Source organism: Denticeps clupeoides, chromosome 11 (assembly GCF_900700375.1).
Source record: "Denticeps clupeoides chromosome 11, fDenClu1.1, whole genome shotgun sequence".
NCBI lineage: Eukaryota > Metazoa > Chordata > Actinopteri > Clupeiformes > Denticipitidae > Denticeps > Denticeps clupeoides.
The window spans coordinates 3,524,559-3,542,377 of NC_041717.1; the positions used below are offsets into that span (position 1 = coordinate 3,524,559).

General features: G+C 44.9%; 2 protein-coding genes across 9 annotated transcripts in view; both read right to left on the reverse strand.

Moving 5' to 3' along the window:
• The window catches only part of sh2b3 (SH2B adaptor protein 3), a 29,629-nt gene extending 19,520 nt beyond the window's left edge, over nucleotides 1–10,109 (reverse strand). Inside the window, exons 1-3 of one of the 7 annotated variants that reach the window (XM_028997291.1) lie at nucleotides 10,051–10,109; nucleotides 5,768–5,899; nucleotides 2,560–3,516 (exon numbers count right to left, since the gene is read on the reverse strand). In XM_028997291.1, the coding sequence (XP_028853124.1) occupies nucleotides 2,560–3,489 (930 nt within the window). In that variant the 5' untranslated portion in view covers nucleotides 3,490–3,516; nucleotides 5,768–5,899; nucleotides 10,051–10,109. The other 6 variants (XM_028997292.1, XM_028997294.1, XM_028997295.1 and 3 more) reach the window with 6 other exon arrangements.
• A 2,535-nt stretch (nucleotides 10,110–12,644) lies between these two features.
• On the reverse strand, nucleotides 12,645–17,019 carry LOC114799600 (sesquipedalian-1). Of its 2 annotated transcripts, XM_028996385.1 has the most exons (4): nucleotides 16,920–17,019; nucleotides 16,081–16,171; nucleotides 14,937–15,730; nucleotides 12,645–14,620 (listed from the first exon to the last, which is right to left on the reverse strand). In XM_028996385.1, coding segments are annotated over exons 3-4 (768 nt in total). In that variant the 5' UTR covers nucleotides 15,704–15,730; nucleotides 16,081–16,171; nucleotides 16,920–17,019; the 3' UTR covers nucleotides 12,645–14,619. The 2 variants fall into 2 exon arrangements, with proteins under 2 accessions (XP_028852218.1, XP_028852217.1); XM_028996384.1 differs by having other exon boundaries at nucleotides 12,645–15,730.
• Nucleotides 17,020–17,819: the final 800 nt, after the last annotated feature.

Sequence of the window (17,819 nt, forward strand, 5' to 3'; positions counted from 1 at the left end):
ATTGATTTAATTGATGTGGGGGGGAAATGGTTGTGTGGCAGATGGAGCAATTACAGTTTAATTAACTGCAGCTTGTTTTATACTAGTATAAAAGACCCATAATGTGTTCGGTTGTCAAATGGGTGTACGCTTGGTGCCAGTCTACATTTACATTTACGCCATTTATCAGACGCCCTTATCCAGAGCGACTTACAAATCAGTAGTTACAGGGACAGTCCCCCCCTGGAGAAACTCAGGGTTAAGTGTCTTGCTCAGGGACACAATGGTAGTAAGTGGGATTTGAACCTGGGTCTTCTGGTTCATAGGCGAGTGTGTTACACACTAGGCTACTACCACCACTGTAAGTCTAAGAGGTGTGAGTCTTCACTGGCCTCATGATTCAATTAGATTACGATTATCGATGCATCCCATCAATGTTTCTACATTACTCCACATGATGGCCTTGTTTATACGGACGTCTGAGACAGGCGTTTTTCTGGCGTTCATGGAGTCAGGTGAGCACAGACTGAACGGGACTGTTTTTTTGCTCAATGGAGCAAACCAAAGAGTCACGAGGGCGTTAACGCTGCATTCAAAGTTTATTTCCAATAATTTCTACAGAAATCTCGACTAAAAATAAATAGGGAAGAATGTACGGCAGTGAAATGACAATTGAATGCAGCTGCAAAGCACAGCAAAACGCATTAGCCGTTCAGAGGGAGTTAATTTCGAATGTCCATGTGAACAAGGCCAAAATCCTACCTCCACTGTATCCACACCCACCATGTTTTTAAACTAGAATTTTTTGCCACTGCCAGAAAATTAATAAATAAATCACCAAGCAACGTCATTATTACATAATCGATCATATTCTGCACTGCATTGATGCAGGATTGTCAATGTCTGTATTGCGAAGAGTCTGTAATAATTTCAAAATCCCCTACAGCCCAATTTGCCAAAAAATTGTCAATACTGCACACATCCGTTTTGTCTAGCTAGCGTCAGCAGCAAATGTGAATATTGCATGAATAGAATGACAACTTTTTTTTCTCTGCAGGAATTGGATGAGCCGCACTTAGTAACTTCTTATGCCACCAACATGATTCTACCGATATAAGGAGGGAAGGAGGAAAAAACTGGGAACTTTAATATACTGTGAAAACATACAGTGACAAATACAAAAAACTAAAAATCAAAAAAAAAAAAAATTCTGATGATCTTTCAGGACAGCAACACCTCTTCAAGCACCTATTAAAAGTTACACAGATATTCCTGTGAAATCTGACAAAAGATAATCTAGCACATTTATCTGCTGTGCACATGCAGTCTTTAAAAGTTAGGACTTCCCTGCAGCAAACTTTCTCACGCACAAAAAAAATTATCAGCCAGAGCGCAGCTTCCTCCTTCTGCGAAGTGACCCGACTGGCGGTGCTATTGTAGTTCAGGCATACAAGCCAAAGTTAGATTTCTCAATTTCTGCAGACAGGGTGCAAAAACGTGCAGAAAAGATTCCCTGCAAGCAAGTGCACACAGCGCCATCGCACAAATAACAACACAGGCTAAGCAAAAGGTGTGTCATGTGTGTATCATGTGTGCAAGTAAGCCAAACAGTGTCAGTAAAGAAAACATGAAAGGGTGTGTGTGTGTGTGTGTGTGTGTGCGCCATGCTCTACTGTGTCCCTTCCTTTTAAGGCTATTCTCTGGAACTCTGCACCGCCTTGCCAAGATTCCTTAACTGCGAATCAAAGTTCAGCAGTGATTCCTGAATGCAAAATCCAACCTTTACTTGCAGATAATTATGAGGCCAAGGACAAGTGGATGAACAGCGCAGATCAGCACATTAAAGAAAAGCTCTTCAACATGCAACCGCACACAATCAAGACCAGACCTGGGCTACAGCACAAAAGCACAGTTCCAAAAATGTATCAACGAGCCAGTGAACTTGGCCTAAAAACAATACCACAATCATTTTTCCCCCCATTTAAAACAGGAAGTGAACTGTGCAAAATGTGTGACTGACCGATCCACGATAGACATCTCCACCCCCAGGCCAACTTGGAGGAAAATCAAAGCATTTTTAAAAAGGGACTCAAAAGGTGAGCTACGACATATATAGCATTTTACCCTCGACTAAAAATTGAAGCATGAGGGTGCAACTTGAAATCACAGATGCATGTGAGTTAATAAGGGCCTCAAGCCTCAAGTTAATGAGGGCGTTAATGTGGGCGTGTCCCTATGGAAGATAAACAGCCGGTAAATGCTGAATCTGAGCATTGTGACATCTCGCATTTAAATGCTGATCTGTCCCCGGACTGCTACGCAAGCTTGACTTGTGGTGTGCTGACTGTGCACACCTATGCACTCACATCTTATTTTGGCTGTTTTGTTGCAACCTGGCTTGGCATAGACATTGTTTCTGGCCATCTTTCTAACGTACTCTTATGAACCGAATGGCCGTAAATATTGCCAATAGCCACGAACTCACAGTATTCAAATTGGTGACCTCAAGAATGCATACATTTAAAAAAATAAATAAATAGTCTGTAAGGTTGTGTAAAGTTCAAAAGATATCATTCTTACCTTAGGGGGATCATAAAGTTCCAGCTGGTATCGTTCAGCTGTAGGACTGTCTTTGGTCCTCCGTACCAACAGGCGGCAGCGCTGCCAGCTTGGCTGTTTGTCAGAGGTAGTGTCGTCCACCACCAAGTACTTAAGCTGGCCTTCTTTACACGGACCCCTCAGTTCTGGTCTCTTAACAAAACTTATCTTATTTGCCAGTCTGTCAATGATGTTCACTGTCATCTTTGTGTTTGCCGTCACATGTGACGGGGCAGAGGCTGTGGACTCCGGACAAGGATTGTGGACCGCTGCCGGAAAAGATCCTTCCACAGTCCCCGGGCTGTCCCCATTGCCTTTGGATGGATCGTCCTGCCTTTTCTTGAACAAGTGCCTCACACTCCGACGGATCTGGCGGACGGAAAAGTGAAAGACTTCATGACTGGGTGGAGGGGAGTACCGTCCAGACACGGGGTGGCGCACCACGGGCAGCTCCTCCTGACTGTGACAACGGAGGCATGGTGTGGTGTCGGCAGGCGGGCAGTGCAGAGGACACTCCTGCTCCACCGCCACGGCCACCGGCTCGGCCTTGGGCCCCAGCACGGCTGAAGAGCCAGGCCGAGGTGCTCTCCGGTAGTCCCGGGTGAAGGAGGCAAGGCGCAATCGCCCGGTCACACCAGGCCCCTGAGATGAGGCCAGCAGGGCATGAGGAGAGCTTGGGTTCTGTTTGGCCACCTCACTGCAGAAGTGCTGCTGGAAGAGGTCGCTGAAATGCTTGGAGAAGCTGTCTGGTGGGACCACATCTTGGTCGGCACGTTCGGAGGCGAAACGTTGATAGTGCTTGGCAAGCTCATGGGCGGTAGCAATGGCATGCAACTCACAGAACTCCCTCCAGCCACAGGATTGCAGAGTGGAAGTTGTGGTCGTTGCCTGATGGATAGTGTTGCCATTCATTGCATTAACCAGCACAGCTGAGAAACCCTACGAGAAGAGGAGAGTGATCACAAGGTTACATCATAAATGTAAAACCAAAAGGAACATTTCAATAAATTAAAAAAAAAAAAAAAAGAAAAGACACAGTAAAGTACACAGGCAATGCATGTGCTTGGTAAAATGTAATTTTATCACAACAATGAATAAAAAAGGAAAGAAATCTTGTGTAAAAAATCTGTATAAATTAACCACCAAAACTCATTACATTTTGCAATGCTGAAGCAAGCACTCCAAAAAAATAATGCACACTGCAGCAAATTATCCGACGTATGACGCTTGCACTTTAAAATCTTTCGTTCACGTCATAAATAATGTGTGCATCATGTGAAGAACCTCTGAGAACAACATTTATACCTATTGGTATACATTAGGTGAAATGAGCGTATTAAACACGTAACAGCGGTCTTGTAATACCACTGTTTACCTGAAGAGGCAATAGTGAGAAACTGTATTATCATGTCGGACTTTTAGGTGCCTTCAGTCCAACCTGGGCATCATGTGCAGTCCCTTATAATTCTACACGAGCACTTCAAAAGAATTTAAACGAAGCATAAAATAATTACTTACACTCTGAATCTCATCCTTTTTTTTCCCTTCTTCTTGATCGACATTTGCTTTTCAGAAACAACCTTTGAAGACCAGTTGTGACATGATGGGCCTTCATATGCGCATATCTGATTTGCAGTCTGACCTATATCTGAACACTTATATAACATGTTCTTCCAGGACACCAACATTTTGAAGAAAATAGTTTGTAATGTGTGTGCATGTGATAGAATGATGACCGATTGTGTCTTGTGTCTCATTCAGCATGGTCCCATGACCGTTACAGCAACTTAAAGACTGCACATTAATTAAGTCCGATATTAGTTAACCCCAATTCATACTCAAAAACATGTCTGGTGAGCAGTACAGTTTTCAAATGCAGCATGCAAAGAAAGCAAAGGCAACGCCTCGACGTTTCTAATGACGTCGTTTCAACAGAACATTGAAAGAAAAATGTCTGTGGAAGACGGCCTTTGATGTAACAGTGAATGAGAAGGCTCAAAATAAGGAAGCTGGACTTTCTGTGGTTTTCTTGAGTCACCTTCTTCTACAACAAACCCAATGCCCGAATTCTCAATCTACGCCAATTAACGCGGCCTCCTAACGCATTCATTAGCTAGCGGAGGAAACGGGCGGTCTGCGCAGGCCCTGACTCACACCTGGGCAGGAGGACCTTCCCAGCAGACACGTTGAGACACAAATGGAAGCAATCACTCAACCCAATCTTCCCACATCCTCTTTAATGACACACTTCCCAGTAAGCACAGTTTTCAATTACGCTCGTGTATTTCCAGGCAATCTGTTTGCACTCTGCACTCTTTTTTTTTTTTTTTTAGGGAAGTTAGAACTTACCGCCTCAAACTAAATTCTGAGGTCTGTGTCTATATTTCACCTTCTGGAGAGGAACGAACCTACAAGAAGTGACTGTTTCGGCTCCCTGAGGGGTGTTTTTCTGCGGAGGCATCTGTAAAACAGACGTAGAAGGACTCACGTGCCACATCGCCGCCCCTCGCCGGACCCCCCCAACCAATTCCCGATCCTCCTTACTTCGCGTGCTCCTAGTGGCTGTCCCGCCCCCCTCGCCGGCCCCCCGGGTCACAGCTTCTATCAGCACTGCCAGCCCGGCCGTGACTCAGCAAGCTTCAGAGCTGCCGCGCTCACTTCCTCTCCAACCCCCCACGCCGCCGCCCTGCGCCACATCATGCCTTTTTTCCGCACGACGTCTGAAGGTGCGCACAAACACGTTTCTGCCCGGGAGACTTCACGCCAGCTGCCACACGGGTGGAGCGGCACACCACAAAGGTCATCTGTGGCACAACCGGAGCTGGAGGAACGCTGGTCCTGTTTATATCTCAGATCCTCTCTCGTCAAGACACCGCTGTGGTGCTCAAAGGTAAAAACCACCCAGATGCCACAGGTAAAAGTGGTCCCAGGAGATATTAACTATCACCAGCATAATAAACGTCAATGCCGTGGAAATGACTAAATCAACTTTATTACATGTGATCTACATTCTGGGACTAAAGTCAGTTCATTCACACCCCACAAAATCCCCGGTGTGAATAAACCCCGGGGTTACCTTTGCAGACCCTACATTGCTCCGGAGGGACTGTGCCTGTAAATTAGTGACCGCAAGTCACTCTGGAGATGAGGGTCAGCTACATGAACGAAGGGGAAGGTAGATATTACTCACCGAAGTCAGAGCCGTACGAACGCTCTTAGCAACAGCCTGTTAAGTGTTCGGTCCTTCGGTTGATTGACGAATGAGTCTGACAGCACAAGTGGGCACCAGGTTTGCATGGCCTCTCGTTTTTTGTCTTTGGGCCTGCGGACACAAAACCGGCGTTGAGGACGGAGAACAAAGCCGACCCATTCACGGTTAACACAACATGTGGACTGATGGCGCTCGGGCCGATCAGCAAACAAAGGGCCGGTGTGGGCCGCGGCGCTGGGAAAGGAATTCGGCAGGTCTGACGGCAGCCGTGCAATAAATCTGAGTCACAGCCGAAATCTGTGATGGCTCACGGTTCCTCTTTTTCCCTATCGCTCCGCTTCTGAAAACCAAGACTATTCGGATCCCATTCATTCACGTCTGATCACATTGCAATTTGTGATCCATCCCATGACACAAGTGTTGTAATAACAGCCGCTAGAAATGTAATGTTCTTTGAACGGTTATTACATAATAGTTTTATTGCCTTCATTTGGTTTGGAGATCATTAAGATATGAAGCGTAACCAAAGTCGTCCCACTCTTTCCCACACAACAAACGAAACGCCTGGACGATTCTCTACATGATGCACGAGACATTTTGAAGTTACTTTATCCCCATAACTAAAGGTGACAACTTTGAACAAGTGTGACATGAATGTAGTACTTGCCGTGCCTTATCACTGGGTGGTTTAATATAAAATTATGACAAAAGCCATAAAAGCAGTTTGAAAACTTGCCATGTGACGCGCGGGACACAGAAAGCTAGTCTAACAACTTTTTTTTTTTTTTAAATACATTGCAACTATCACAGAAATCTTTTTAGCATTTTGGTTTCGTTTTCCAGAGAATCGCCTGCATGCGCTTCATGGTCACTGCAAAAAATCTAAAAAAAATCGTCCCCACGCACAACGTGCTGAATGCTTGATCGAAATAATGTCACAAAAGACAAGGCTGAAGTAAATAAAACATATATTTCCCAACCAGAGTGACCAAGAATGCAGGCAGCAATCTCAGGAACAGGAAGCCCTGCCCAGCCCTGCCAACACAATCCCCCTCTGGTCATGCAGCGGCCTCGCCGCGAGCCAAGACAACCAGACAAAGCGGTCAAATAAACACGCCTTCACCAGCACGACGGACGAGCAGGACGTCAGCCGCCGCCAGCAAACAAGGACGTTTCACTGGAGACTGGAAGAATATCGCAGTTGTTGGCCGTTATGAACAATAGCGATGCATCGCGATAACAAGCAAACCAACCGTACATACAGCACCTGGTTAATAAAATCAAATCGCCCAACACTATATCTGATGTGAAACTGTCAAGCAAAGACAACAATGCAGCATATAGGAATTAGAGAAATGAGGCGTGTTGCAATAACATGGAAGTGCCGCATTACGCGCCGAAAAGAAATATTGCAACACCGCTGAGGAGGCGGAAGAGAAACCATTAGGACAGAAATTACGTTTCTCTCCACAGAAGGACATAAGCATTATACACAAATACAAATGCTTATACGCATATGTATATATATATATATATATATATATATATATATACACACACACACACACACTTTAATATCTACAGTTAACATAGAAGCCAGATTATTCCTGACACTGTTCTATTAACTATTTATAATAGAATCTGACTTACAAAATATTTATTTATATATATGAGTTTACAAAAACTTTTTTTATTTTTTATTTATGCATTTATGCACAACTTTAGACTACTGTGAACACTTGTCCTATTTAAGTTATATGTGCAGCTCGGAGTTATTTTACATTTTTTTAAAAAACTTAAAAATATGAAGGATTATTATTAGATAACCTCGGGGTCGGAGTAATCAACCGGATAGATGTAGCCTTCCTACCACCAGAATTATGGCAATAACTACAAAATCGAAGCCAGAAAGTGGTGCGACCAAATCAACCTCCCTAGAGGTTTCGTTTTTTTTATTATTACTTTAATTTGAAAATTCCCCCAACATAAACACATGCCAACCACGTCACACATCCGCCCTGCTCCCTCGCCGCATTGTCCACGCACTGTTTACCTTCATTATTGTCTCGTAGTGCGCTTGCCTTAGAACACAATAGCAAAAAGTCGCTCGCTAACTTGGGCAGAGAACAAGAAAAAAAAAAAAAAAAAAAGCCTCCTCGCAGCTTCCTGACTTTCCAGCCAGAGGAAAGGCCGACGACAGCCAGACACAGTCGACTCGTATCCGCCACCAGCGTTTCAGCCCATGGAAATGGGCCGAGAGCGTAACTACAGGTCAACGGAGCAGCGAGAGGGCACGTTACATTACACCTCGGCCCCATCATTACAGGCCTGAAATTATGTATGCATGTGTGCGCTTCTGTTGCCATCTACCAAGCCACTTCCTGTGTGTGTGTCTTATGTGTTTCTCTATACTTCGTCCCCTTCCTCTACATTTCACAAGAATACACTGAAATATACACACGCACGCACACACACACACGCACAACAACAAAATCCTCCTGCAGACTCTGCACGACGGCCATTCAGAGCGGGTTTGAAGGCGTGGGGGAGGCTGCGTAGGGGATGATAATGAAGGACTGAAGGGGACGCCAGACAGGTACCATTTAGGTGCTCCTGCTGGTACAGGCCTTCACTTGCACCATAAACCCTGCGTCCACTGACAAAAGAGAAGGAATTTGCGTGCTCACCCACGCAGCGGTCGCACGGCAAACCCCCAACACACATCCCGGCGCATCAGAAAGAACCCGCAGAAAACTACGGGAAAAGGCCCGGGCGGCAGAGCACACTGCACCACGCGTCAGTTTCAGAAAGCCTCGAATTAGAACCAGCAGAACTGAAACTGGCCACGCCGGATTGCCCAACTCATCCCAACTCCTCCGAACTTTCAATAAAAACTGAACTCGATATCCAGAACAATCAGAGATGTGACGCGGCCCCACCCAGAGACGCCATCGCCGTGTCACTCTTCTGTCCCCGAAGAAGGTGGCGTGGGGGGAGGGGGGAGCTGCCCTTTTTAACACTACCATCACCCATCATCCACTAAAAAAGCTCTCAATGTACCAATCTGGTGATAATCATCATCGACTTGGATTAAATCCGAGATTCAGTACAGTTTTAACATTAAATTAGGAGAGGTTTTACACTAAACACTACAAAAAAAAAATGATATTCATTGCCACATTATGATACATATAATATTACTACTAAGTATTAAGGAAAATGTGCAGTCCACATTCTTAAAACATTTTTATTCTATAGTACTAATACATTTGTGCTACTGTACTATATTAGTGGGTAAGACACTCGCCCGTGTCTCCAGGGGGACTGTCCCTGTCACTACTGATTGGAAGTCGCTCTGGACAAGGGTGTCTGATAAATGCCATAATTGTAAAATATATTTGAATTGAAAAAGTTTTAGCAAATTAATTTAAAAGTATTAGTATCAATAAATAATAACGCTGCCTAGGCGTACTAAAATATGTATGCATTTCTGCTATGCAGGTTAAAAGCATCTCAACAGCACAACACACACACACACACACACACACACACACCACTTGGCATAATGCACAATGCATACATTTCAAACTAGACAGACTGAAGAACACGAGACTTCCTCATTTCTACTCAGCATGTATGCAACTTTACAGAAACAGAAATAATTATCTTCATTTATGTTTTTTACATTGTTACTCGGGACAGAGTGATCACGCACAAATGCAAAGTGAACGGAGCAACTTTTTTATTTATTATTTATTTAGTTGGTTTAACTAATGCAATGCGATGGACGGGTAAAGTTAGTGTTGTTTCTTATCCATAAAACCCCCAGATCAGTCCGGTCTGCGCGGTCCCACGGCGAAAACGTGCGTTTTATAACGGTGCCCACGGAACACGCAGTCGCGCAGGGGAGAGGGATGCTGGCTGAGAAAAACTTCAGCTCCACAACAACCGCAAGCGCGAAACCGCCACTCAAACAAGTACATCACGAAATTAAACCAAGGAGAAGAGGAAGAAAAAAGTTGTTTTAAAAAAAGTTATTTTTTCTTTTTTACTTTTTCACTTCCAACCAGTCGCACTGTCAAGCTGCCGCGCGACTCCGCCAGTCCCACAAACACGTTATCTGAACAAGATCAGACCTGTTCGGCGGCTAAATGAAAACGGCCGGTCCCGCGTCCACGACCGTCACACGCGGCGAGCGCTCTCTCCACACCGGCGCCGCTCCTCCGACGCGCTGGGAAGGGGGGCAAAAGCCGACAAGTTACCTGCTGCGCAGACGCCCGTTACGCGCGGCGACATAACGCGAGGACGGGCGGCGTCTAGCGACGGGACAGGAAGTGGCGCTGCGACCTGTCGAAATAAAAGGCTCCTCACGGCTATATCACTTTTTTATATGTTTTCGACTTTCGACAACAAATGACAACAAATACATTAATAATATAATTTAATACTTACGCATGTTTCGTAGGTTGATTGATGAACGAGCCGCATTAACAGACTTTTATTTTTACACAAACCGGAAGCACCGTCGTGTTTGATGTTGGTGAAGGGACGCGTGTTCTGCTCCTTTCGCGCTGAACTTGGACCAACTTTTCTTACATTTACGTTTAATAATCGCAATTGTACGTGAAGCTTCATAACTCTGAAACCAGAAACCACGGCTGCCCCCCTGGAAATTCTGCGAATAATATTATAAAGTATTATTTCAATTATCGAATAAACAATCCTGTTGCACACCTCACGAAGCGTGTCAGAATTATTATGTTATTTCACGTCCAGCTAATGCATTACATTTACTTTTATCCAGAGCGACTTACAATCAGTAGTTACAGGGACAGTCCCCCCCTGGAGACACTCAAGGTTAAGTGTCTTGCTCAGGGACACAATGGTAGTAAGTGGGGTTTAAACCTGGGTCTTCTGGTTCACAGGCGAGTGTGTTACCCACTAGGCTACTACCACCACGCGCTTGTGCTTTAGCTTTAGCCACGGCGACATCTGGTGGAACAAGACATGTGGGGCCACCTCCATTCTTTTGAAGTGGAAATGGCTGCGAATTTTACTGGTAATGCAACATGGACTAAATCGTAGGACTTCTGTCCAGCCGACACGAAACATTATGTCTAAATGAATTCAAGTCCCATAGAATTCCCACTGTTCCAAATCTAAGGGTGTACGATCATGACCAAAAGTTTTGAGAATGACACAAATGCTGGTTTTCACAAGGTTTGCTGCTTCCATTTTTATTTTTACATAATTTACATAAACTCCAGAATGTTACGAAGTTTGATCAGATGAATTTCAAAGGCCATCTTTGCCATGAAAATGAGAGTGTTGAGGAGCACAAGGCTGTAGATCATTCTGTCATGCAGATTGAGTTAAAAGAGCAGACAACTCGAAATCATTGGCCTTCCTCTGTTAACCATGGTTACCAGCAAGGAAACCCGGTCCATCATCATTGCGCTTCACAGGCAAGGATATTACTGCTACTAAGATTGCACCTAAATCAACCATTTATCAGATCATTCAAGGAGAGAGGTTCAAGAAAATCCAGCAAGAGCCAGGACCGTCTCCTAAAGAGGATTCAGCTGCGGAATTGGGGTGCCACCAGTGCAGAGCTTGGCCAGGAAACTCCCCGGACCTTAATCCAAATGAGAACTTAATCCTCAAGAGGCGGATGGACAAACAAAACCCCACAAATTCGGACAAACTCCAGGCATTTTTTATGAAGGAATGGGTCGCCATCAGTCCAGACTTGGAATGGCAGAGATCTTTGGGGGGAAAAAAGGGCCAATCCTGCGAATATTGACGCTTTGCTTAAACGTGATGAAACTTGTAATTACTTGAAAATGCTTGTAATTACACTTCAATACACCACAGAAACATGTGACAAAAGATCTAAAAACACTGGAGCAGCAAACGCTGTGAAAACCAGTTATTTGTGTCATTCTCAAATCTTTAGGCCACGATTTAAGGTGTTAAGCTCATATTGCACCTTGACCAGAATGTTAAGGAGATGTGGTAGATGGTTGTCCAGCAGCAAAGTCTTTTGGAGACCTGTTCTTAGTTTTTCTCTGTTGGCTTGGCTCATTTCCTAAACAGAAATTACATTCTTAAAATAATAAGATAATTTGGCCAAACAGTCTTACAGTTCTGCACAACATTAGAGCTCATATCTCCCCCAAAACGGTTCACACATGCTTCAGAACTAGATTTATTTCCCATCTAGTCAGTACCATCAAAATTTCAAAGATTTTTCAACACTGTGTGCTGTGCTGCTGTGTATCACGTGTGACAATCACTTCACTTTGATAGTTGCTTTGTCTCATTTGCATTCACTTAGTGATTTTGCCAAAATAACCTGGATAGTTCAGCACAACACAGTGGATGATGTCAAAATGGCTGCATGTTTTGTCACTGTCTAACAGAACACAATTATATATAAAACTGAAAAAAGATGATTTTACAGTAAGAAGGGCCATGGTGGTGGCCAGGTGGCTAAGGAAGTGGACCCGTAATCAGATGGTTGGCGGTTCGAATGCTGAACTGCCAAGATGCCACTGAGCTGGGCACCTTTCCTAGCTGCCCACTGCTCCCTAAGGGGATGGTTTACTGTAAATGCAGAGGACACTGTGTGTCATAGCATCCAAAGTTTGACATTTACATTTACGGCATTTATCAGATGCCCTTATCCAGAGCGACTTACAATCAGTAGTTACAGGGACAGTCCCCCTGGAGCAACTTAGGGTTAAGTGTCTTGCTCAGGGACACAATGGTATTAAGTGGGGTTTGAACCTGTGACTCTGTAGTCTTCTGGTTCATAGGCAAGTGTGTTACCCACTAGGCTACTACCATCCCTACATCACACACACTGCACCATTTTTATTTACACACATAAAGTAACTTTCATACATTAGAGTACATAAAAAGAAAATGGATACAGTATTCTGTAAAAAAATATATATGAACAAAACAAAATTATATCTTGTCTCCAGTAAATAAAGTTTCACAACTACACTTTCACTGGTTGGTGTCATCACCCCCCTCACCTGGCCACCATCTTCATCCTCCTGGCCATCCACGCTCTGTTTGGCCATAGAGTTTGCCTTGTGGTGCATCCGCTACACTCATCCCCTGTGATGTTCATACCCTCTTCACCTCCAAGCAGAAAAAAACTCCTCAATCGGATTGAGGACGAGAGAGTATGGTGGGAGTAGTTTTATGAGCATCCTTGGATGGGTAGTAAACCAGGCCCTGATGAGAAATTCACATTGTCCCACACAACCACATAGTGTGGTAGGTGAGGCCCTTCGAGACCTCTCTCGTTTTCTGGGACCAGATCAGTACAAAGATGGAGCTTTCGAGTGTTGTATGGGCCTAAACCGGGGATGTGTGTGTGGCCACGCCCTTCTCAGATATTGCAGCAAGCATTGTTAAATGGCCCCCTTGCTGGCCAATAATGCTACGACCACGTCTGAGGCCCTTGGTATTTGTCCATGTTTTTTCTGTTTCAAGAAATGAGCCAAACCAAAGCAGAAAAACTGTAATATAAAATGCACAGAATCAAAGGAACATCACAACTGTTCAAATATTGTTTAATTTGACCTCTATGTAGAACTTTTGCTGCTGTAATTGTTCAAGGCTTTGTGCTAATGAATGCTTTCTTTATTTCTCTCTCTCACACACACACACAAACATGCCAGAAGATAAAACTCCATGGTCTGCATTTTAATGGTACCAGGCACCTTGTGCATGATTAATTCTTTTGTTGGTGCTGGTTATTGCCCTTAACATAGTAAGGGCAATAGTAAATTCCTAAAATGTACAAATAAACAAATATTAATTGCTGACTTAATAAAATGAATTCATTGTGTCACTTGGACAGGGGCACAAAACAACTATAGTGTTTACAACAAATTGGCACCTCTAGCTTAATTCCTTTTCAGCCAGACAGGCGTACAATACACTTTAGCAACACTTCTTGACAATACTGACGTTTAAAAGGAAAAGTGCATATTATGCATTGACTTGGCAAATGGAGCTTGTGTTGTTGTCATGTATATTTGTGAACAGGCAAAACTTGCCGAAGGCAAACCAGGGCACACCAGGGCCTCAGAGTCGGAGAAGAACCTAGGACAAGGCCAGCAGAGCCCAGCAAGGTCTACAATACCCGGACAAATGTCGGACAGTTCAAGGGAGCTTACGGCCACTCGCAACCAGAACACTATTCATGATGACAATTTGAATTCCATTCACTAAGCACCCACATGCAAACATTTCTCCTTTTGGGTCAGATTTCATATTTGTATTTATGTGCAGTAAAGCACCTTGAGAATATTGTAGGCAAACAGACTTGTGATCTGGGACAAAATGAATAGTCCATTTAAGGTCCTTCTGGGTCGAGCGGCATTCACCCACACAGCTTGCTGCAGTTGTTTGTTTCCTGGTTATTTTCTGACTTAAGACTAAATGTGCACTCTTAGTTCTCTGCATCAGTGCCACCTCTGATCAATACATTCAGACACACAAAGGCCATCATTATGGATGTGAAAATATGCATCTGGACAGAAGTAGCACACATTGAGACTATCTGCACCTATTAAATGAAAAGGAAAAACGCACGTGTGCATGTCTATGAGTGACTAAGGCAGCCGAAGAGGCGCAGTTTTAAGGGATACAAACTGTGTACACCTCTGCTTAGCCTGGGGTGCACACTTAGCATGTTGTTGTGTACCAAGTTTACAAGTGTGTAAATACTGTTCATTGCTACCTTACACCAGGGTAAACAGATGGAACAGATGTAAACAGATGAGGTTTATACCTTGGTGTCAGAAGCCTCTGCCAAAAAAAAAAAAAAACAATTATGCAAGTCATTTACAGTCATACAGTCAAGAGTATGAGTGATACCAACAAATTCTAATAATTAAAAAAGTTATAAAAGTGTACAAAAATGCTGAAAAAGATGGTTGTAAAATGTGCAAACTGAAAATCTCCTGGCTTAAGTACCATAAAAGTACCATCATAGAAAGTCAATAAAACTGACTGATCAGCGCTGGATTTTTAATCTTAAATCCTCATCGCTGATGCAAAAGGACGCAATCCTTATTGGTTCTGAAGCCATTCAGTTCGCACTTTTGCCACTTCCATCCCGTACCAGTCATGAAGTTTTGAAAAGCACTCGGTCTCAGGTGACACGGGGCTCTCCAGAGATCCAGAACCGCCCCTCCGGCGTGGGGGAAGGGGAGGTGGTCGGAACCCGTCCCCTTTACCCTCCCAGGGGACACTGAAACCTTCTGCACACCCGTTGGACATGCAGGGGGCCTTATTCCAGGCCACGCCGTTCTCCCTCGCGGGGCCTGTGGTGAGCTGCATGTCTTCTGCCTGGTTCCAGGTGACGGAGTTTGCATGAGGTGCTGTGGAGGCCAAGGACTGGCCGCTTGACGGTGGTCCCGTGGTGGAGGATGCTGCAGGTTTGGAACAGGCTGTCAGTGCTGGAAGGAGCGGCTTCCTGGCAGACTTGGGTCTTCCCTGAACTTCATCCAGCTGCTTCTCCAGCTCTCGCACAACCAGGCGCATGTATTCAAAGCTGGCCCGGGACAGGGCCTTTACCCAGGACTCCATGGCTGCCTGGCTGTCTGCAGCCATCTTGTAGACACGAGCCTTGGCACAGTCAAATTTGATGGCAAACGCATACTCCTCAGCCGACTCGCAAAGCTCCACGGTGCAGCCCTCCAGCACGATGACGCCGATCGGCTCCCGGCTCTCCCGCTCCTCGAAGTAAAACAGCAGGTTGCCCTTGAGAATGAACCAGCGGCGATGGTAGGCCGTGTTGCGCTCCCCTTTCTTAAAAAGGAAGCCGGTTTTGTCCGGAGGCGAGTCACATGTGGCGTAGTGGACCACGCTGCGCTCGTTCAGCTTCATCGTGGCAATTCTGGGGCGGAAATGGCGCTGTGTATATTGAAAACAGCAATGGACCATTAATTCAGTACAAAATAAAGGCACACTGACAACAATTAAAATTTAAAAATAGGGAAAATGGATGTGTTTGGAGGCGTGAAATATGGAAACAGAGATAGCAACAAAAAAAGAATAATGAAGAAATTTTGATGGAACCACGAAGGCTCAAGTTTACTATAGATCTGATTCGATATGAGTGAAGACCTGGTTACGTTTTTCCACGACCTTCAGATGTGGTGCAGCTCTCTGCCGAAGCCATTATTCCACTGTCCAAGTAATCCTAGCAAATCACTGCATTACGGCCCCTTAACGGACGCCAGATCGCCGTGAAGTGAACTCACCACTCCTTCAAATCCTTCTGATGAGCCCAGGTCTGGCCAGCGGCTCGCCTTCACCGCACCGCGCCATACCACACCACAGACTGTTCACAGGCTACGTCAGAGGAAGACATGATCAATGGGGAAGAAGGGAACCGTGAGGGTCAAATGACAGTGAGACAAACCGAGAGCCAGTGATTCACCAAAGGCGGACTTTCCAAGCAAGGAGAAAAATAAAAAATAAATCTGTGATGGCACAGAATGAACTTGTGACGATGAATCCCTTGTAATTAACTATTTATAGCTCAATATGTGACATTGGACTTCCCTTCCTTCGTTTTTTTATGTGTGTACTAGACAAATTAACCTGCTCACCATGAAAGAAAACTTTAATGTGTGTTTAATCAGCTCTGGCATGGGTTGCCTTTACTAGTTTGCAGCTCATGTTAACATCTCTGCACAATTACAGAATTTTGTTCCTTAAATTACTTGTTTTTTTTAATTGATGAAGCAGAACCCTGGTTGATATCCTGCAATGTAGTTATTGTTTTTTTTTATATCCTCAGTAGCAGAATTAATATCCTGTATGGATGACAGCCAATAATAATAATAATAATAATAATGATAAGGTAGCCACAAACCCCATTCTAACAGTATTTGGCCTGGTCGGAATTAGACTTTAATCGGCCGAGCTTGCTCCGCAGTGCCAGTGTCCGGGGAAAAAGCCCAACTTTGTTCGGTTTAGCGTAGCTACCCGGCAGGCTAGCGGGCTTCCTCATGCCGCCTAGCTGCGGCTGCAAGCGGCGACAAACCACCGCCGTCCGGGGCACAAACCGGAGCGAACACGCTTCGAACGACCTTACCGTCAGGCCGAGACGTTTTCCGCCGTCTCCTTTCTTCATTCTTCCGAGATTTTTTCCCAACCTCCTCCTCCTCCTCCTTCTTCCTCTTCTTCCCTCCCCGGCCTGGGCTTTGATCACGTGGTCGTCTGCGGCTGGACACGAGACTGCTGGCCTGTGGCGTGGCCATGCAGTCCAGGTAGAACAAATTCAACCTCCCTTTTATTAATAAAATTATATCTTGTTTCACATCTCAGCTCAGGAACAGTGGTGATCTTCAACTATAACATTAAGAAACATTATCTCCTAGAGCGTCGCTTGTACAATCCACCTTCTCACTTCCTTACCTCACCAACAACCTTCAGCACCCAAATTAGTCTAGTTTCAAGAAATGAAAGTGAAGTGATTGTCATTGTGAAACACAGAACATGGTGACACAGTGAAATGTGTCCTCTGCTTTTAGTGGGCAGTCGTGACAGGCGCCCAGGGAGCAGTGTGCGGGGATCAAGGGGACCTCGGTGGCACCATGGTGGTTCAGGACCTCTGATTATGTGGGCCGCTTCTTTACCTGCCAGGCCACCACCGCCCCCAGGGCCACCCCAAGGAAACTACATGCTACTAGATCAGCAAAATTGTCTCTATCTCTACATCATAAGAAGGATTTGTCCATTTTTATCAAAACAGGCTATTCAGATTCCGGTCCGATCTCTGGTCATCTCCAGACTGGACTACTGTACCTCACTCCAGGCTGGTCTTCCTCTTAGCGCTACTCGCTAACCTTCCCAAAATTCTCCCACACCTCCCCCCTGCAGCGTCCCCTCCACAGGGGATTCAGATTCAGAATACTGCTGCTGGCCTGCAAAGCCAAGGAAGGGTCTGCTGCACCCTCCTACTGCAGATCCTCCAGCACTGCGTCACTGGTAC